This window comes from Anomalospiza imberbis, chromosome 8 (genome assembly GCF_031753505.1).
Source record: "Anomalospiza imberbis isolate Cuckoo-Finch-1a 21T00152 chromosome 8, ASM3175350v1, whole genome shotgun sequence".
NCBI lineage: Eukaryota > Metazoa > Chordata > Aves > Passeriformes > Viduidae > Anomalospiza > Anomalospiza imberbis.
The window spans coordinates 28334507-28357344 of NC_089688.1; the positions used below are offsets into that span (position 1 = coordinate 28334507).

The 22838-nt window shown below is 36.6% G+C and overlaps 1 protein-coding gene across 7 annotated transcripts in view; it reads left to right on the top strand.

Annotated features, from left to right (window-relative positions):
* ATRNL1 (attractin like 1) overlaps nucleotides 1-22838 on the top strand; it is a 431792-nt gene that overhangs the window by 308825 nt on the left and 100129 nt on the right. For 3 of the 7 annotated variants that reach the window (XM_068198165.1, XM_068198164.1, XM_068198160.1), the window contains exon 27: nucleotides 8395-8502. The exons of 2 other annotated variants lie outside the window; for them this stretch is intronic. In XM_068198165.1, the coding sequence (XP_068054266.1) occupies nucleotides 8395-8502 (108 nt within the window). Of the gene's footprint in view, nucleotides 1-8394; nucleotides 8503-10483; nucleotides 11121-16458; nucleotides 16621-22838 lie in introns of those variants that run through there. 2 more of the 7 variants (XM_068198161.1, XM_068198163.1) reach the window with 2 other exon arrangements.

A 22838-nucleotide genomic window follows, 5' to 3' on the forward strand; every position in this document is an offset into this window, starting at 1 on the left:
TAACTTCCTTAATGGTGATATAATTTATGCTTTAAGGAACTTCTGAAGGATCACTTTAGGATAGTTCTATGTTTGTCAGTGGTGCTGCACCTAAAAAGTTCAATTTACATCGTCACTTTATCAGTAATCTCAAATAATAGATGGTTTTAAAGAATTAGAGGTAATAATAAAGGCAAAATTCACCTTTGTTGGAGTACAGCCCAGTTTTCCTACTCAAGATTATTATTTCTCTTCTTTTATAACTTTTGTGTGTGTCACAATTTCATTAAAAAATGAAGAAAAATAAATATAAGCCTTGAATTCAATGTCATCTGGAAAGAAAATCTGAATATTTTGATCACCTGAAGTGACTATGGGGCCTGGCATCCAGGTACACTTCAGACACTTCAGCTTTTTATAAATTGGCCTCGTTCCAATTCAGTCATTATAATTTGGACTGCAACTTTTCACATCACTTCAAAAGAAACAAATCCAGTGTCTACCCTTTTTTTGTCATATAGGTTAAAAAATGCATTAACATTGTTTGCAAATTAAGATGTACATGTCCTGCACTTTAGCTTCTCTTTAAAGTAATAGTACGTGCACTGCTTTTTTTCTGACTTTCTCTGTTCCAGGGAATAGTATCTTTTAAAAAGTGCTGCAATTAGGGCCTCTTTAAAAAGTTCTTTAGTACCTACAGTGAAGAGCAGTAAAATAGAAAAATGCTTGTTTAGGAGAATGCTTGCTAAATATTTTCAGATAGCAAAACCTGGTTAAATTTATTTTAGAATATGTAGAGAATTGGCTAAAGCACATACGTGATTCCAGAGCCTGTCAGGGTTCCAAGATTTCAAGTACAATCAGAGATAATTCCCATCTAAGAAAAGAAGAGGGCAAAGGAAGAGCAGGGCAATTAGGCACCAGCCAATATATCATGAATTCTTAGGAAAGTATTGAGATAAACAATTTTACATGATCCATAGGAATGTAGAAAAAAGTGAAGAAATGAGGCATTTAATGTTATTTTTTTCAAGCACAAGTTGTGTCACGCCAAACCCAATTTCTTGATACAACAGATTAGCAGACATTTTAGACAGGAAGTGAATGTCAAAGTATATTCTTGAAGTTGTTGGATATAAGTTGTTCATTGTAGGAAGAGAAAGATGCATCAGGTGGTCTTCTGCTGGAGTCTGATTCTGGTATTGATTTAAGAGACAGAAGGGAGCACTGAAGATGGGAGCAGGAGTGGTGAGATAACATTTACATACCCACGTTTGTTTACAGTTGAGGTTGAAGGGAAACTTCAGATTTATAAAGAACTCCTGTAAAGCGCACAAGAGTTTTGGGGAGATTTTCTCCTCACTTGTAGATAGAGAATGGTCTTCACTGCAGACAGTACAAGAAACAATTGGCTTAAATTTCAGCATGGAGATTTAATTTAAGTGTTCTGTTCTTCTGGAGGGACTGTGGAACCACTGTGGCCTTTTTAAAAAGCATACATTTGCCAGAAGAATCATGATCACACTGCCCTTGTGTAGGACCAAGGCGCAGGGGTGGACGAAGTGATCTCATGGGGCACCACTTAAACTCAGTTTCCTTTACCAGAACATGATTGCTATCTTTAAAGCAATTTGAACTACTTTAGGAAGAGCTGGGAATTACCAGCTTGTCATCTGTTGTTTAAGATAAGTAACTAAAGCTGTTTTTTAACAGTTATAATAATGATGGATAATATTCATGGTGCCCCATGTCAAAAGGCCATTGCTTAACAACGTTGATAGGAAGTGCTGAGATTTTGTTATTTTAAGGAAGTTTCACACTGTGGCTATTTCACTCATAAAAATGGTAGTTATGATTTTAAGTCATTCTTTAGAAAACATTTTGAAAGCATTATTTATGTAGCACCATTTCAGACAACAGAGTTCCAAGGGGTATTTTGCACCATACAATACTTGACTCTTTCATATTCTGAAATAATTTTAAGGCATATTTTAATATATTAACTTATAAACAACTGTCCTTAGGCAAATACAGAATGTTTTTTGTGGAAACCTTTCAACATCTACAATTAGTTGACCTGGCTCTTTTCTCTGTACACAGAATTACTTTGCAGAAAAAGCATTTTTAGAAATTTTCTGTCGACTGAAAATGGCTGTGAAAGCTAACAGCAAAATATTCAACAGTTTGCTGAAAGGATTTTTTAAAACCCATTTGATTAGGGATAAGAGCACAATTCTGGGATTAGTAAGACCTACTGAAAGACTTAAGTACATCTTTAGGAACCTTTAAAATGTTTGTGGTTACAGATCTGTGTAAATGTGCAACATGGATTCACGGTGATCCGAGTGAAAATGATAGGATTAGCTCTTGTTTAGCACTTCTTAAATTTTAAAACAGGGAATTTAATTTTGAGTTTATTATTGATTCTTAGCACCCAAAAAATCTCCCCATGCCAAAATATTCTTTAGGGAAAAAATAGGAAGGATCAAACAGAACCTTGTTGTAACATCATCCCCCATACTGCCAAATGAGCATCACCCAAGGTACCTCTTTCAGTGTTCTAGAGATGGGAATTCTTTTCCAGTATCACAAAGTTCCAAAAGCTGAAGTCACAGCAGATTCACATTTTGCTCTTTGCTTGCTAATGTGCAATACATTAAATATCTGTTCCTTGGATCTAGCAAAAAAATGACCTTTTCAGGGCTCATCTTTTTTTCTCATTTTTGATTTGTTCAAGGGAAATTGCAGACGACTGGTATTTGGTTTCCAAAAGGGATACATAAAAACTTGACCTTTTGGAACTGTTATTTTTTGGGGATGTGTACACTGTATTTTAAGTATGTCTTAGCTGTTGTTTGCTGGACTATGTCTAGTTTAAATAGCCCTTCATTTTATTCAGTATAAAGCTAGGACAAAAAGTATAACTCCTCTCATTTTTTTCCCATGACAGATCTTTGCACACGCCTGAGAGCACCTTTTCTTCAGGCAATTTTACAAGAAAGTGATATGGAATAGGCCCTGGTATCTCAGGAAGTTTCCACAGTCTCTATTTTGCAGTGCAAATAGCACGTTATACTACGTCCATCATTGTAATATCTCATTGCCTACCTGAATGCCCTCTTGTGTCAGGGAACTTTCCACTTAGCACGGTGGGAAATGAGGCAGAGGGAAATGATTGTTTAGGAAGTTCATGATGGAGGGAATGACCAAATTCAGATTGTCAGACTGCCATCAGAACCATGGCAATTCCTGCTGCTTGGTTTCCTATGCCAGCTTTTATCCATCTCTTAAAATCACTGTACTTCACGCAGTCATGGAATAGTGAGCTTATTTCTCCTAAATCCTAACAAAAAAGTTTAATGACTGTGATCTGCCTTTCCAGTGAAAGCAGCTGATTTGGAAATGAACCAAGTCAAATAGTTTATTCAACATGTAAATGAGAAATTGCTCTCTTTTCCAGCCATATAAATAGCCAATTTAATCTGAAGAGATTTTCAGCACCAGGAGTTACAATGAGAAAATTTACAGAGAAGTCAAGCTTTGTCTTGTGCAAATTAAAGTGAATAATCAGGGCTTCATTAAAATATCACTATGTATAATTCAGTTTGAAAATGAGAACTTAAGATTTAGGAAGAGAATTAAATTGTGTTTCTAACTAAAATATCAGTGATCCACACAGATGTGTGTAAGTCCATGTAAGCTACTTCTGTTGATTGGATGTGGCAGTAGGAACCTTCAAGAATATTTAGTGAATGGGTGAAGTGCATTGTTTAGAGAGGCACTGGTTTTGCAGGGCTATCCATTTACATAGAGTCTTAATATTTTTAAGCCTTGAAGCTTGTCAAATGCAGTGTGATCAGAAATTCGTCAGTGCAGCTCTCTGTGAGGTTTTGACATTTTTTTCTCCTTGCAAATATTTTTCCAATAAAACTCAGATTTAATGCGTGGCATTGTTAATGCTTCTGTCGTAGCCTTTGGATGTTACTCACATCAGCAGTTGACAGTACAGAAGCAGCAAAGGAGGTGACCAAGTTGTAACTGCAGGCAAGTCAGAGCTGCAGGATGAATAAGCAGAACAGGAATTTCAAATTAGACATTTGAAAAATCCTTGTCACTAGGAGGGTTGGGCAGCACTGAACTAGACAGCAGTTTTCAGAGAGTTGCAGAATTACCATTTTCTTGGTTTTCAATACTCACCTTGACAAAGTCGTACAAGTCCAGGTACCACGCCGATAGTGATGTCATCGAGGAAGAAAACCAAACCCATCTAAGATGTGAAGGAAGAGAAACTAGAAAACTTAGGCAGTTGTTGCTGTTAAAATAATAGACACTTTTCTACCTGCCATACCCTTATTTCTGGAACAGTGTACCGAGACTTCCTGGCTCTGCTTGGCAGTCAGAAGTCTCCTGAACATTTTTTTTTCTGATGTTTGCCCCCTCTTACTCCTACCTCAGTGTCCAGCTGCCCCGTGACTCTGGGCGTGCACACTGGTCAGTGCACCCTTTATGGCACACTCTGGGTTTCTTTGGTTGCCCGTGGGCTACAGGACAACCAGAGGTTGCCCAACAGTAAGAAACATGTTTGAAAGGATTCCTCTGTTCATCCTGTTATGGCACTAAAATGGCCTCATCCTTTTCAGCTCTCCTAATCTATCAGTCTCTCAAGAATGTCTGCTACTGTATAACAAAGAGAAAGCTCACCTCTCCTAGTTCCTGACAACTCATGCAGTTTATTAGTTTTTTTCCAATTAGGGCTTTTCCAGGGCAGTTATGCTGGAAGGTGAGCAGCGTAGAAAAGCAGTGCTAGTCAGAAGAGCAGTATCCAGTTCCTCATGAGAGAGCAAGTCTTGAAGAACAAAAGAAACAAAAAAGAAGCAAAATGGTAACCTTTCCTAAAATGCAAGACTTGAAACATGTCAGCCTGAGTTTGCTGAAATATTGTATTCTGTTAATGTTAACTCACTGTAATATGTATTTGGCATTGAATTTTTTATACATGAATACAATATGGGCATTAAAATATTTTGAAAGTGATGTTCTCAACCAAGAGCAAAAAATATCAAAACATTTCTACTTAAATAAGAACAGCAAGGAATAAATTTCCTTATTATAGCACATACAAGATGCCATGGAACATTTTAATTTACTCCAAACTGCATTGATCAGAGGAGTGGTATCCCCCATGAGAATATTCTGATCAGTGGTAAAATTGAATTGCATTCCTAGGCAACTGCTTTCTTGAGATAAACTTCTAGATGGGAAAGCAGGTCCCATTTCAAAATTCTTATTTCACTAGGAAATACTCAAAATTATCATAATCTACAGGCTAAGATGTCTGCGTGTTTATGCAGAATCTGGTGAAATGTATATTTTCATGACAGGGAAATAATTATGGCAAAATGGTTGGGTTTAGAAGAAATGTTTTAAAATTATATGGGTGTTGAGTGAGAAATTGACCTAATTTATAGTGTCCTAGCATCTTACTGTTCTTCAGTGAAGACAGCTATAATTCTATACTTTAGATGAAAGACTCCTCAATATGATGTAAATTAATAACTTGGAATTTCTGCAAAATAATAGCAATACCTAAAAAAAATAATCTTGTCAATAATCTTGTACTTAATGAGATCTAAAATTATGGTAGAACTTGAAATTGGTTGTCTGCTCAGTCATATAAATGTTCATTGAATTTCTCAGCCCTATGCTGAGAAAATGATATTTTTAATTGCCCATACTTTAAAGTGAATATTTAGAGATATGCCTGCATTCCGAATGCTATCGATTAAATTTGTGATATAATATTCAGATATTACATGTTAATACTATCTGTTTATCTGATGTCTCCAAGTGAATATCCCTAATTACTGGAGAAATGTAGGTTTGTTTTTTTTCTATGATTTTTATAAAATTCAGTTTATTTTTTGGACTTGAGTATGTAAAAGAAACTGCATTGTAGTTTCACTTTCCACTGTCCCCTGTTTATTCTGCCTCAGTTGTGATGAAATCTGTGGAGGGTTTTTGTTTGTTTTTTTATCTCTTTGTTGAGAGGGCAAGGAAGAGCTTTTTCACTCTTCTCATGAGACGCATGTTCAGAGAGTTTCCATGTTCCTTGCCATAGGGGTGAGTTAGGAATTCCCCATAACTGGAAGCTCTACAACTTTGTCCCAGTATTGGTACAGGGATATTTGCAGATGGTGGGAGGCAGTGAACTTTTCCAGCCACAAAACTGATTTTAAACATCATAATATCTTCCTGTATTTCTCCTCATTGCATCTTGTTTTTTCTGTCCTGCACCTTGCAGAGAGCTTTAAAATGATGAAGGGAAAGCAGCAGTGTTTTGAGTAAAACACTTTGATGTGCAAGTGCTCAGCTTGCTCAGCTGCCAAAATCAGCAGCGCTTTATGGGCAACCAAACATTTGAAAGTTTTCATTCTTGTTTACAGAGCTAATTAAGAATCTTTGTAGCACTCTTTTCAAATGGCAGACTATCAAAATTACAGTGACTGTCTTGTGAATGAAAAGGTTCTGCTGAATGCCTGACCAGGAGAAGAGGAGGAGAAACCTCCTGGCCTTAAAAACCAGCAAACATATCAAACATACATTTCTTTATAATCTGCATTAAATACATCTTTTAAATAGTAGTATGTGCATTTGGAGCATAGGTTGTTCTGCTCATTTAAGCATCTTCCCCAAGCAATTCTATTTGTTTAAAACAGTGTTTGGTTTCCCATTAAAAAGTAAGTACTTGCCAATAGCTCTGCAGACTTAAAATACTGTAATGAGCTCCATGTGGCAGGACTGTTCTAATTACACTCTTTTCTTCAATTTTTGCTATTTTAAGAGGAAAAGGAGGTGCATATAGTAATTTTGGGATGTAGTTACTCATTATTTTATGCTTTAAGTTTTTGTGATCTTTCTTAAGTTGTTGGTAGGACTGGAGGGTCATAGCAGTTCCTTCCAGCTGTAAAATCTATTAGTAAATTGTGTTGATGCAAATCAATGCTGATGTAAATACTAGACACAGACCACCAGTTTAATGTTGAAGTAAAGGGTTAAAAACATAATTCTTAACCATCCAGATATTCATACTTGGCTTTTACTTATTCTCAATATAAAACATGAACTTTTGCCTACAGACATATTGATTGCCCTCTTGGTGTGATATACTGGGAGCCCATTTGTGCAGGTGCTTGCTGACAAACACACTGCTTGGCTATAAAATCCAGGCCTTGGGAATGTACTGGCCACGCACTGTGAGATTCTGGTCTGATTTTAACATTACAAGTGCATCTTTAAATTTCTATAGACAATCTTAAAATGCGAGTTGTGGCAAAATGCATAAGAAGCACTACAAAACGAGTTTGTTGCTTTGTAACAGATCAAATCAACAGTGTTTATTAGTAAGCTGCCAGCAAATATTTGCTTGCATACCTTTTATTATTTCAAAGGCTTTTATTAGCAGTATGTCACGGTGCTAGTGTCATTTACATTCAAGCTTTTAAGCTTTCCAGAGATAACTGGGAGAAAAACGTTAAGAAAATGAAACAGATCTTTTCTAATAAATCATTTTTGCAAGTGTTTTGTCTCTTCAAGATTCTGTGACATCCCGTTCAGCTGAAGGAGCACACCACTTGAATTGCACGACTCGTTCGCCTTAAATATTTAATAATGCTTTCATTAGTTGCGCTGAGCCAGTGGAGTGAGATCTGTAATATCTACTGCTGGTCATCATTTTTATTCATCGTGGTTTAATAAGCATTATAATTACAGACTGAGGCACAAATTTGAGTTAACTTTGTGGTTTTGCTTGGGACTTCTGTGCACACTGGTATGATTGGAAGGGATTATACAAACTCTGAGTGTAGCTGAGTGTATTCTAATATACTGCTGCAGAGTTCCCAAACCTGGCATATTATTCGTCATATGAAAGTAACTGCAGAAAAGATCCTGCAAAAAATTGAGTCCGGACACTATTAACTCCATCTGGCTTAGTTGTCAAATATGAAAAGTCAAAGGCCAAGTGGGCTTGTTTTTGGCAGGTGTTCTAATGCATGCATTATCAGTGGAATTAGACTTCAACTATTTTTACCAACCAGTTCCTATATTTGCTTGTAACTTACACAAATAGCAGTTATTTAGAGAGAACAGTCAGTTATGGAAGCTCTCATTTGGAAAGTTTGTCAGAGTTCAAGCTAAAAGGCCGTTTGTAGGCATCATAACCTTCTGTGCCTGTTTCTCGAGTAAATATAGATGGTGATGATTATGATTTACTATAACTTTCTCACTTTGATATCACAGAAGTGACTGTGTGCATGCTGTTTGCATTCTTATGTTTTAATGGGAAATATAGTAGGGCAGACTGATATCTGGTGCATTTTTTAATGTTTTGTTAAAACATCATTTTTTCCTCATCAGCAACTTATGCGGGAGCGACAGCAGATGGCCAGCCGCCCCTTTGCTTCTGTCGATGTAGCACTGGAAGTAGGAGCTGAGCAAACAGACTTTCTACGAGGGCCATTAGAGGTAGGAACAGTGGTGCTGACAAGGGACCATTGTGATTTGCATATTTATATTGCCAGTCTCATCTGCATCTGCTTCTGAAACCAAGCAGCATCTGACTACCTGGAGCTGACAAGTCTCAGCTACGTGTGTTTTGTCATTTCCAAGGTGCAGAATTTTAATCTCGTGACATAAGCTGTACCTAAAACCACTGGAGGTTCCATTAGCCTGGGCTGGGGTGACGTGCAGCTCACCTGGCAGTCCTGTTGTGATGGATGTGAGATGAAGGAATGCAGGACTCGGGCAGGAGTCAGCAGCAAATGTCATGCTCAGTCCTTCAAGTACACAGTGCCATCTAGTTAACATCTATCTTAATTAACAGAGATTACTACAAACAACCTAACTAAAGCAGCTTAGAGTGAAAATTCAGTGTTGTTTTATACACAGAGGTTTAAAGCATACAGGCTGTAGTGCATGGTTTTGTTTGTAGGAGATGGCTACGTTGCTGCATTCTTTTATTGCAATTGCAGTACATTGGAAAAGAAATAGTAATATGTAAAGCAGTATAATATTGGAATGGTGTAATAATGCATGAAATGGATTCTAGAAGTTTCACCTGAAAATAGAGGGAAAATTACAATTTGTGGATAATAATGAATATCTAATCTAGGTTCAGATTTTGGGAGATGATCTTCTGCTCCTCCACTCCTTTAACTTTATTTACAATATTGTGTTTACAGTTATTACTTCAGCCTATTTATGGCAGTATGTGGGAACAAGGTGTGTAAGCTCTGAAATCTTTCAAGATTGTGCTCTTCATTGCTGCCATTTCTTCTTAAATTCAAAGCTTCTCTTACTTTCCTCTATAACCAATCTAAGTAGAAGGTTAAATACAATCTATCAAAGCTCCCAGGTTCATGGAGAATGAGTGATGTGAAAAACAAAAGCATATCAGAAAGAAAAAGATTCAGCTCTTGAGTACTTACCAAAGTGAGGTGCTCTGTCCTGCTATTGAACAGGAAGTCATCCCAATTGTTCTTACTGTCACAATTTAAATATTTGGAATAGGTGGTGAATAAAAATTAGATATCTGTGTTATTTTTTTGACCCAATACTAAACTCCCTGCATTCTTCACCAAAACCACCTTACTTCTGTCTCCTCTTATCTTGGAACAGAAGATCTCACCAGATCCTCTAGCTGAGGACACAACACACTTAAAAAAAAAAGTCGATTTTTTTTTCAATGTGATTTCATTGTCTCTGCACTGGTATCTGAGATTTTTTTTCTGTTTTCTTTTTGAATGGAGGCAGTGAGTGGATGAGGAGGCATCCAAACTCTAATTTTGTACATACTGATTATTTAATTAAACTTTAGATGTAAACATCACAACTTAATTGCTACATTTTCTTTGTTGTGTCTTTTATTTAGCACTAAAAGAGATCCTAAAATATTTTAATTATATTCTACAGTGTTTATTACCTTCTTTTTTTCCTAGCCAAGCATTTTCTAGCAATTTTGTAGAATTCAGCATTCATAGTGCTTTTTTTCTTAATTAATACATAGTTATACACAGACTGAAGTCCATTCAAGATTTCCTTGGAATTATATTATACTGATCTATATCCAAAAAAAACATTGTGCTGAGGATTAAATGAATGTGATTCAAGTATTGATTATCCTTTGGTATATATTCTGTAAAAATAAAGGGGCTATATTAAGCTTCTTTGTGAAAGGACACTAAAAGTTTTAGTTGCTATTCTGTTCTTTGTATTCTGCTCTTTTGGACTGAGGGCAACCCAGGTTGCACATTTCCAGGATGCAATGCTTAAGAACAGAATAGTGTGAAATAGCTGTAAACTTCATTGTGTTGTATTAATTTAGAATAATTAAACTACATTAATAATTTTGTTATATCTGCTGCCCATTGGGAGGCTGAAAGCCAGAGATCTTTTGTGAAAAAATGAGAATATACGGTAACTTCAAAATGCTCTGCTGGCATTGCAGAGATCTTGCACTGATATACCAAGGGTTCCAATTTTGATGATGGTGCATTGCATTCCCTCTCCTCACACTTTTATTGGCATCGTGTGTTACTTGCTGACACTTTGGACATTGTTGTTACACTTGTATTGACGTTGGAATAACTCCGACACTTCCAGTGACACCACATTGATCCGTGGGCCCTTTGGCACTGTGTAATGTCACTGAACTCTTCCAGACACTGCTGCAAGTCTCCCACTCAGCTGCACAGTAAAGCTGCTGTTCATTAAGGTCACCTGCCTCACGTGGTGGTGGTGGTGGCTTTGTGCAGCTGGAGCTCTACATTAATGCTGATGCTCTGGTACATGGCAGTATTCATGTGGCTGCACGTGGTAATGCCAGGATGCTGTTTGGTTAGCAGCTATATTTTACATTTATTTGTAAATATCCATAGCAGCTGTTTCACTGGAGAGGTTTAGTTTGCAATAGTAAGGCACTTTTTACCTGGTGTTCAGAAAAGATAAAAAAACCCCGAGACTATAAATACTGTACTTAAAATGGTTGCCTAGTTTAGATACTTACAATACAACTGATAATATTTGGGTCTATTTTCAGTTAGCAGCAATTTGCAGCAGATTAAAATAAAATCCTGAAAACACTATTGATGAGAATTGAACCTCAGTTTTGGAGTCTCCATCAATCAGTCTATCTTTCTTAATGTTTTGACAACAAAATGGGAGTATCTCCATATTAACTCCTTCAAAAAACTTTATTCTGCATCATATTCCTCCTCTTCCCTTTCTGAGTGGGTTTTTAGGCATTGGCAATAGTCTTTGTTCTTATCCATTTAAACAACATTATTTATCAGTTTTTGCCTCCTCAGTTTTTACCTTCTCCACCTTTTACATGAACAAGTCTCATCTCGTTACCCATTCTGTCATGTTGGCTTTATTACAACCCTTTAATGTTTTATTGTCAGTTTAAACTTAACACAAAAGAAAGCAGACTTTGTTTTTCCCTTGTCCTCTTCTTTCCTGTATCACACCAACCACTGCCTTCCTAATGATACTGACAGGATGTTAATTGGGATGTTATCCCAATTCTGAATGTACCAAGCAATACTCACTCCTGTTGTGACATGGTATTCATTATATTTAACCCCTGCTAGTCCTGATCTACATCTGCTTCTGTAAGGATTTCCATTTCATAACTTGGAAGTGAAGAACTCTGGGTGAGCCCTTACAAGGGAGGTGAAGCTGGAGGCAGGACACCCCTCACTCCCTCCTGGGGAGAACAAGAGCAATCTAAAGTTTCTGTGGTGGAGGGGGCAAGGGAAGTCTGGAAAGCAGTGACCCTCTGGATCCCAAGAGGGGAACAGTCCGGTGCAGCTCTGGTGAAGTCACTGGTGAGACAGGGGAGGGGAAAAGGGGAGAGACAATCCCCAAGGGCCCCTTGCCAGCAATAGCACATAGCACAGGCTGTTAAGAGCAGAGCCAGAAAGCTGCAGAAGCACACTGTCCAGAGAGTTTGAGAATATTAGCTATTTTGTGATACCACCATAATCTTTTTCAATACCACAATCATAAAAAAAATCAAAGTAGCATCATAGATCAATAGATACTCATCGCTGAGCTTCTTGGCACTCAGTGCCCTCAGTGTTACAGTGTTTTTTATTCCTTTCATTTCTTTTTTCCAGACATCTGAGCTATTTCCAGACTTGGTTGCTTTTTACTTCCCAGTATATACCAAAAGCTAAATCATTTAGGCTATCTTCATATTCTAAACCTCCTTTAGGCAATTTTTTTCCCTAAAATATAAATCACTTTTGAAGAGTTTCTTCTACTGTGCTGCTGACAGTGATTTCAGTTAATCTATGTACTAATTGAGAAATAAAACAATTTTTTTCTTCTTTACCTAATTTCTGGGCTTTTTTCTTTTGGAAATGGGGACAGATTATTTCTTTAGGTAAGATAAGGTAGACACTGCTGTAAACAAACCCTTCATGTCTGGTCATGTTAAGTCTCTGAACAGAAGCATCTTACTGTGCTGCATCTGCTGGAGTAAATTGCTATTGCCTGCAGAAGGACCAAGTGCAGATTTACTGCTGTGGTGCTCATCCATTTGATATATTTATGGTATTACTTGGATTTTTTTTCAAGTCAATGTTATTTCATAATTATTTCTTCAGAAAAGCACACAGTAGATCTTTCAGTCATTTTGCTGTTAAATTACTGCATTTCCCCATGAGTTGTCATAGATATTAGACCATCCTCTGCTTCTGACAAGGTAGGATGATGTCAAAAATTTTGAATTTCTAATAAAATCTATGTTGGTTTCTCTAACAAATAATGTTTTCTAATGAGTAGTATTTATGATGCATTAAGTAAGTTTTGATTTCAGGCACTTTTGATAAGTATGAAGGAAATATTGGCCATTATTTGTCATTTATTTGAGTAAATAATTGGAAGGTGTGCACTGACACAAGCAGCTGTCATTTTATACAAAGAATGGCTGCTGGAAGGTAGAGTGACTTATCAAAACACATTAAAATCCTGTAGTAGAGATTTGTAGAATTTTAAGTAATTGTAGTATATAATAATAAGTTGCGCTGCTGGCTTCTCTTGCCAGTAAGGAGACTTTTTAGCTTGGTTTACAAATAAATGTAATTAAGATGGGTTCAGTTTCTTATATAATTTGACTAATCAGTGAGTATTTTCTACATGCAGCCTACTTTATTTTGAACAAAATTCACCTGTTTGCATGCTTCATCAGCATTGCACCTGCATTGTGTTGGTGACATAATGTCTAAAACCAAGGAACAGACTCTTCCCTACTCCTTGGTACAGAGCATCAGCTTTCCTCTTGACATGCTCAGTTCCTAATATTAGTCTCAGTATCAGAGGACAGTTTCACTGCCCTTGAGAAAAAGTAATACTTTGTTTTAGATAATGATGAAATTTTCCCTCAAATGGTCATCTTGTTCCCAGTGACCATAAAGGCAATATGTGTTTGGCAACAGGAACTATCAAAGGCCATTATATTTGCTCTTGCTTACTGAAAAGTCATGTCATAGTCTTGAGCTGCTCTCTGTAGCTCAAGGGAGACCAGAGGAGAGGGAATCTAGATGAGAACAATGTGAGCAATCAGAGACTTAGAAAATACAGCTACAATGAAAAGTCAAGGAAATTGGGGTAGGCTAGTTAAAGGAGTCCAAATAATAACTTGCAGATATGTAAAAGGTAAACAGCAATCAGGAGGGCAAAATCTTCCTTGCATATGCTGCAGGTGGCAGAGGGGTAATGGATCTAAATTGTGGTAGGGAAGGTTTAGGAAGGTATCAGGAAAAGCTTCTCATAATAAAGCTGAATCACTGAAAGCAATTGCCTGGGGAGGTGATGGAATTTCTTTTATTGGAAGCTTTTTAGAGCAGGCTGGACAAATATTTCTCAGGTACCATGTACCACAGCTGCATTATATACCTCTTTTCAGATCTTTCTTTATTATTATTCTGATTGTTCCCTAGCTCTTCCTTCTTCAGACTCTCTGAAAATGTTCCATTTCTGTTGTTTGAGCACCTTAATTACCTTCACTGCAATGTTAGTTTTCTGTTACTGAATATTTATGACCCTTCTTTTCACTTCTGCTGTTTTATTCATTGACTTTCATCCTCTATTTTCTCACAAGATCAGAAACTGTTAAGTCATCTCTGACCCCAGCCTCTCCCTGACTGTAGGTCTGCCAAACATGATCTTCAACCTATTTGGAATAGCTTCAATATTCTCCTTCAAGTCTGTACTGATGATGTAATTTTTTTTTGTCTTAACAAGTGCATGCCATTTTTATAGTCTTTCAAAATCCATGCATCCTAGACTATTAGATCTCAGAGAAATGTAGTCAGATGTCACACCTGACACTGAAGAGGAGAATCTGTATTGGATCACATTTTCTTCTTTTCTGTATTGCTCAAAGATCATGCTAAGTTTGCTGTCCACTGTCTCAAGAACTCCATTATCTTGTGCTACGCTTTGACCTTGATGGCTCACAGCCTTCTCTACCCACTCCATCAGTACTGTTCATCCAGAAAACTTTCTCCTGAGCTAGTCACTTTATGTAAAACCCTACTTTCCAGCTTTTTTTTTCTTCTTTGTAAATGATTGCTTCACATTGTGTGGGGTTTTTTTTTTTTTTTTTTTTTTTTTTTTTGGTGATATTATGTGCAAGGGATGTTATATCACCAAAATTCACATCTGGTGATAGAGAAAAGCATTTACCTCAAAGCAGTGTTGTTTGGTTTGCACCACCTCCTTCCTCATATGAAGTTTTTCATGAAATAAGATGTTTAGATTTCACACTATTTTGCTTCTTATGCAGTGGTTACACATAACAGGGTTGCTCTGCCCAGTTAAAAAATCTTTACATTTGTGTAAGATTTTTGTTGCTTCACCTAAAATGACTGTCCAGAAACCTGTGAGTGTTCTGAGCCTACGATTCAGAACAAATACCTCACCTAGCTGCTCAGGCATACTGGTCACAGCTATAATTTTTGTGTGTGTTGTGTGTACTGAATCAATGTAAGAGGTATAGGTGTTCGATTTGTTGCACAGAATTACGTTAGCAATATTTTAAGATTTCTGTGTAGCATTTTTCCTCTCTGGCATATGGGAAAACTAAAAATAATCTAAGAAATGCTGCCTGGAGTAAGCCACATTGTTTTTCATATAGACCATATTTGTGTGTGTGTTTATTCCTAAAATATATACTAACACCTCAAAACCTGTTGTTTTGCTTGAGTCCTTTACTTCAAGTTTTTAAAAATTCTATATTAGTTCTAAAGCATACCCAGTCTGTAAACGTGCAAAAAAAAAAAAAAAAAAAAATTCTAATCCCTATGTTCTTTTCTCTGCTTCTTTATTTATGTCCTCATGGGCAAACAGATGTTGTGAAAAAAACCTTAGACATGATGTAAAGGAGGTTTGTCTAGATGGAGGTTGATTTCCTAACATTTCACCCTAACAGGAGAGTAAAGCCTTTGCTTATTACCTCGTGAACTGTAGGATCTGTAAATTCACAATTAGTTGTGAGAAGCTGATTTTGTGTAGGTTTTTTGATAAAAATGTGTCTTTCCACTTCACAAAATGTATTGGGCACAGGTACTGCAAAATCAGATAACTACAGAAATTGTTTGGATAAAAATATATTATTTGTGTTGAACAAAGTTGCAAAGAAATTTCGTGCTCAATTAGAGGAATTTTGGCTTACCAGCAAAGTATAGGTGTTTCAGCGGTATTGGCATGCTGTGAATAGAACTCCTAAATCAATGTATTTTGCATAACTGAAAATCCAGAGTATCAAAGTAACTGTTCTGATTGTTTTCAAGGAGAAATGTTTATAAGTGTTTGTAAATGTTATGAATAATGACACTCTACCTTTTAAGAAATTCAATTTTTGCAATGTCTTACTTCATAAAGTAGACAGGTACAAAATTCAGTAAATGCAAAAAAATTTTATAGCTGATATTTTTAATTACCCTTAGGATTCTCCTAGAAAAAGGCTTGGTCATGGAAATCTTGCCTTTGGGTATGAAATCCATGACAATGAGATATTTCCAGAATTATTTAAACTGAACATACCAAAGCGTGGAAAGAATTATGCTATCAGAATCACTAAAAATCACATAGATGAGAATATATCTGTTTACTGGACCTTTCTGTACACGTGATTTGCACATGCCATTCTCTGACTGGCTACTTTTGTACTTATGTGTATTTTCTTAGTACTTCTTTTGGTTTTAGATCAGAAGTTATTTCTTATCTTTAAAGTATGACATTTCTGCCTATAAAAGGGAAGAGGAGAAGGAATAAGTACAGGAACTACAGCCTTTCATCAGCCACTTCCCATGTTTCCAAGTAGAACTGGCTACTGGAGGGTGCTGTTTGATATTTAGCAACTTGTAGTCCTTAGCTCTAATTCAGAGACTTTACCTTCGTGCTTGTTTCCAGCTCTCTATTCAAGAGTCAGTTCTACCTTCCAACAATACCATTGAAACTACAGCAGACACAAGACAAGAGCACTGCCTGGGCTTTTCTTCAGCCAACTTGGCAACCTGTATGTTAGGCAATGGTTTAAGTTATTCCAGTTTTCACTAAGGCTTTATTGTTCTGTACCATCTATCAAACTGGATTTGTGCCTGAAGTGAATATGAGTTATTTGCATAGAAGGCCCCTGCCCTGCATGACTCAAACCTCACCCAAATTTTAGAGGGCCATCCAACACATCCAATGTGTTTGCCATGACTATTCAGCCCAGCAGGCACTTTACTATTTGGTTCTAATGCTGTGCACTGGACATCATAATTCTTCAATTTCTGGTTGCATGGTGGCTCAACTTCAAGAAAAAGGTTGAAGCTTAGCTTGTTAGTTTTTAGGTAGTATATGAGCCCCTGCTGTTCTGCTGTCACTATGTGCCCTATTAAAAAGTTTGTCCCCATGTTTCTTATCAGCTCTTCTCCAGACTGAACAACCACGACTCTCACAGCCTTTCCTCACAGGAGACGTGTTCCTTCTCTCTGGTAATTTTGGTGGCCCTCCTCTGGATCCACTCTTAACAGGTCCTTGTCCTTCCTGTGCTGTGGAAAAGTCATCTCATTTTTTTCCCCTGCATATTGTGAGAGGCAGTTTCTGATTTTCCACTGGTTGTTCAGGAAGGTGTGAGTGCTTACAGGCAGACTGGATCACTTTGGTGTGGGTAACTCAAATTTTCAAATAAACCATGAGGCTGGTTTATGAGTTATAGGGTGTGGATTTCATTCACTGGCTTTAGCAAAGCAGAAATAGAAACATTGTATAAGGTGTTAATTTCAGTAATAATCAGAAGAATTATCTTCTTATAACAGGAAAAACAGCAAAATGTTGGAATTTCAAAAATGAGTGGGCTCGATCAGGATTTACAGCCCAGTGGTAAGATTCTTTAATGGTACTGAAGGAACCTTCTCCTTGGAACATTTCTTCTGAAAATCAAAAGATTCTGAATGGTACACTGCAATAAACTAAACAGTGCAGTAAAGTAGAAGTTAAAAAGGCAGTTAGACTGCAGTGAAATTGGGAAGAACAATGAGTTTGTATCAGGGCTATCTCCTTCAAAAAATCAGCAGTATTTGTGATATGTGATCACTTCCAGATAGAACAAATCTGTTAGAGCTTCCTATAACAAAGACTGTAAAACATTATTGTTCATTAATGTGAAGCAGTAAAATTTTTAACAGATACATAAGAAATAAAATTTTCCCTTTTTTCATCTTTGGTATCTATTAATCTTAGTAGATTTTATTTAAAGTAGAATTTTGCCTTTCTGGGTGCCATTCCTTGTACTATATCTTTGGCAAAATGACCTTTTTCTTATCTTTATTATCCAGCTTTCAGTAAGAGACTAGAAAGTTTATAGAGGTACTTGCTGTCACCTTCTTGTCTCAAATGTTTAGGCCTTTAAAAATGATGTACAAATATTGAACCAGATGGAGTTAATAAATAGTTATTCTTTTCTACAAACAAGTTGTTGGTTATTAAAGAAAAGTCATTGGGCTGTTGGAAAAGTAGGCAAGCAATTCACTTTATACTGAGAAAAAATTCAAGTTGTAGGAGCCATAAGGAATAAAATATACCCTTCTGAACATGTTTAAATGTCATTTTATGTTTAGAAAAGAGCATTATCCAATGACTCACAAATATAATTTATGTTTTGCAACACTGAGCACACAAATGCAGGACGATCTTTAAGATCACCACTAAATACACCAAGAGTCACTGATGTGAATTTGGCAGTGAGATCCAGTGACATCATTTCCCTCTGGGCATATGGATGCTGTGCAATGTCTCTTTCTTGGTCATTTATTTTTCATGAAGGAAATTGTGAATTTATATATATATGTATAAAAATATTACTGCTTTCTTATAAGTTAAGTCAGACAAACATAAAAAATACTCTCCAAAGCCAACTGTCATGTGCTTCTGGGTACCTTCAGGCAAATTGATCTTGAATGTTATTTGAATTACATTCTCCCATCACTCATTGTTGAGCTCAAGGTAGAGCTGCACAAGGTCCTAATGCAGCACAATATAGATCTTCCAGTGTACCATTAAAAGGAAAGTAGTGAAATACTCTACTTTGATGGTTTATTGAGGAATAGTGGATTTGTGTGTATAAATACAGAGTAATTGCAGAATTATACTTTTTTTAAAATTGAAAAAGTGTTTTAGTTTTCCCATTTCCTGCTATAATTAACTGGTAGAAGAAGAGCTACAATCTGAATATTTAATATTTTCCCTCAAGAATAGTTAAACCATTGCTTTTTATTCTATTAGGACAGTTTCATGGACAATATTCATTGAAATGGCAGCAATGTGCAGCATGTTTTGGTCTAGCAACAGTTTATAACCAGTTTGCAACTATTTTGCAAAACAAATAGCTAAAGAAGTATTTAAATAAACTAATCCAGATGTCTGTCTCATTAGTGACATTTGATTCTGTGAAGATGTAGTAGGTCATGGTGAAAAGGAAGGAAGAGAACTGAAAGCAGTACTCAGTGTAGGTACACATGCACTACGTAGAGCCACTGGCATCCACAGCTGGAAATGGCAGAAATCCAGTGCATTTAGTGATTTAGTGTGTGATGTCATGCTTTGGGTTTGGCTTTTTTTTTCTTTTTCTTTTTCTTTTTTTTTTTTTTTTACACATACATTTGGGCTTGAATTTATGTGAGAGGGCAAAGTCAGAGAAACTTGTCTAGGATTTGGGATAAAGGATTGGGGGGTTTGTGAAAGTCTGCCAACCATCTAATATTTCAGTAACATTATTGATCTAATCCAAAAACTTATATATCTTGTAATACTTGGAATTGGCTTTCTTCCAAACAGTTCAACTGTGCAAGATGAGGAAAAAAAAATACATAAAGGTTTGATTACGGATTTTAGGCAGTGTTTTAGATATGCCATCTTAGCCACTGAGTATCTTGAGGATAAGGTCTAAAACCTTGAATTTATATTCTTTAGAAAGCCAGCACAGAAAGCAAAGGGTAGAGCTGATGTTTTTGCAGCAGTCTCTGTAATAGCCCTTGCTGCTGAGGTGTGCTCTATTACTCCATTTCAGACAGTTTTTTAAAGGACTTAAAATGTCCAAGTGTATCATGGAACTGAAGCTGCCATTAAGAGGTGAAAGTAGTGCAATCAACTCATTATGTGGGGCAACAATTTTAAATCAGCTGGGAAAGTCAGAAAGCATTATTCAGAAGTGCTTAAGGATAAAGCATTATTCGGAAGTGGTTAATGAGAGCTGGGGCCGAAGGAGAAATTTAAAAGCTCTTCTCTACAATGGGTTATAATTGATCATTGCATGATACATGTGTGTAATTGTAGGGTCTTCAGATGCTTCCCTCTGCTCACCTGTCTGTCCATCTTTAACTAACCAGCTTTTCTCTAGTAGGCAGATCTTCTCCACGCACCATTCTGTTCTAACATCATGATCGTTAAGTTTGTTACAAGGTGAGCCCTTCTGACAGACAAATGTAGCTATTAGTTAGCTGTGTATTTATGGCACTAGAGATCATCTTCTCATCAGCTGTTTTAGAGATTTCACATTAGTAGGACCAAGGAAGTGATCCTTGTTAGGAGAGCTCATGTTAAGCTGAAATTCAATATTTTTACTTACTGAATTTGAATTAGGCAGTAAATCTAATCTTTAGAAAATAGCATTCATCATGCACAATAGAATTATAGATAATTTAGGTTGGAAAGAACCTTCTGTAGTCATACATCAATCAAAGAGCCTGGGGAGGAGCCAAAACCTTGAGCGAAGTTAAGCCCCCTCTGGTGAGATTGTTCAGGGCCCTGTTTGATGGTGTTATGAATATTATTAAGGAAGATGATTCTGCAAACTAACTGGGTCCTGTTCAAATGTTTAGCTACTCTCACTGTGGCAAGCCTTTACTAATATCTCACCAGAATCTCCCTTCTTGAAATTTCTTTCTACTGCCCATTTTATTATCCTTGTGAGAAAAGGATGGAATTACCAGAGTCAGCAAAGGATCCCAACTTAGGTTTCTCCTTTTAAGACTGAACAAATCCCTTACTGCCAGACTTTCCTTCTAATGCTTAGGCCACCTCTATCTCACTGTTTTGTTTGCAAAGGTACAATGGAAGATTTTTTGAGAGTCTTGCTGAAATCAAAGTGAACGCCATCCAGCCTTGTCTTCCTCTGAGTCTGTCATACCGTTACCAAAATTTACCAGGTTGGTGAGGTAAACTTTCTTTCACAAATCCATGCTGGCTATTCCTTGCCAAATTCTTGTCCTTCACATGCCTGGACAGGGCTTTTAGGGGGATTTCCTTCATAGTCTTCCCAGGCACGGTGGGGAGCAGGTTAAGTTAAGCAGTCTGAATTTCCCCAGGTCTTCCTTCTTGCCTTTCTTAAAGATGTGTGTAACCCTTGCCTTTTTACAGAGGTCAAGAATTTCCCTTAATCGCCACCACCAGTCAAAGATGACAGCATCTTCTCAATGACATTGCTCAGTTCCCAGTATCCCTTCTGTTCCTGGGGAGTTGTCTGTATCCAATTTAAGTGGTTCCCCAGCTCATTTTTTCTCTACTAACTCAACCAGATGTAAAACATGAGCAAAAACCAAAATCTGTGTTGCTCAGGACTTCAGGTTCTTTTGTGAGTGTGGAAAAAAGTTGGCTATAAAGTTCTTGCAAGAAGAACTTGGAGACGGTTTGATGTTAATTTAATCAAAGAACTGCTATAAAGGCATTTCCTTCAGTAGCATCATGTAAGAGTGCTCAGTGTCTGTTTTTCTGCTGATACTGGTAAGAAATATTTCCCAAGTTTTTCTCTTATGCCAACCCCTAAATTCCTTTCCTTTTTTCCTGGCCTTTGCATTTTAGTAGTTGCAATGTGTACATTTGTATACCATACAGCGTTTTTTAAAAAAAGTGTTTACATTTTAGCAGTGCATGTGCATGTGTTACAAAACACAGTTGGGAGTTATGAGTTATTTGTATAGTGAGAGAAGTTTGGGGTGGAGTTTTGATTTTTTTTTCTTTTTTTTTTTTTTTTTTTTGGTTTCACAAGCTTTGTGGTAAATTAGACACAGTTCAAAATGGTACTAAGAAAAGTTTACTGATGCTCAGAGCCCAATAAACATGAAATTCGCAGAAGAACTTTGTGTGAAGAGCAATAATTGGCCATAGAAAGCATCCTCGATATGGGTAGAGAAGGAAAACTTTTTCTCTTTTTTTTTTTTGTTTTTTATTGCAAGATGCCTAGGTTGGAGTTCAATTTAAAGATAAAGTGAACTATACTAAAGCTGCTTTCTATACTGTACAAATTGGTAATGCTATTTTAGTTCTTCAAAGAAGACACTAAAGAGAAAGTAGATTTCAGGTGCCTATTACAAAGAGTAAATAAGAAATTTTTTTCCTACATCTGATTTTGTTTGCTTGATTTTTTTTTTCTTCTTTTCTTAGTAACATATCAGTTGTAGTCTTCGTATTTGTGTTTGACAGCTGCATTTTAGGAGAGCCCAGTGTTAAAAATAATCTCTTTTAAGAGCATACTAGTATTTCTTTGCTAGTATCTTCTCTGAAATACCCTGCCCCCTCTTCTTAGTTGTAATGAAATTTTATGTAAATAGATGGTACCTCCTTTTGCAATAGGTGCATTTATTTGGCTAATTAAAAAGTCTCAACCCCATCATAAAGACATAATCTTTTTTCAGTGATTTATTGATACAGTTCTGTCTGTGAGAGTCTAGGCTGTGTATTTTAGGTCAACAGGTGTGCCTACAAATACAATTGATACATACACAAATCTGAATAATACGAGCTGTATCTTAGTAATGGCTCTGGTTTTCCAAGAGAGGTGATGGAATTGTGAGCTCCCAGGTATTGTAGAGTGAATCATCCCAAATACCTTTCTCCTAAGCATGTTAGATTACTAAAGCATATCAACAGAAGAGTCAGTGTGATAAAAATATGCTTTAATTGCTTTCATAACAGATGTGGTTATGGAATCTGAGCTCTAGGTTAGCGGTATCCTTGTAATCAACATCTCTTCATTTCAACTCTTCCGACAGATAAACCATGTTCAATGACAATCTTTGTGATATGTTAACTTGTAGTTGTAAATAATGCAATGCATGTCTTAATCTTTCAAGGACGTTTGCATGCAGTCTTGTCCTTTGGAGTAAAATTCAGAACAAACAATTTTATAGTTGGGTACACTATGACAGAATTTACAAACAGAACTACTTGTGTGATTGTTGGATCTGTTTTTTCAGAGAAAACCCTTGAGTATGTGATATGAAACAGCTTTTGAAATTGGAGGAGTGGCT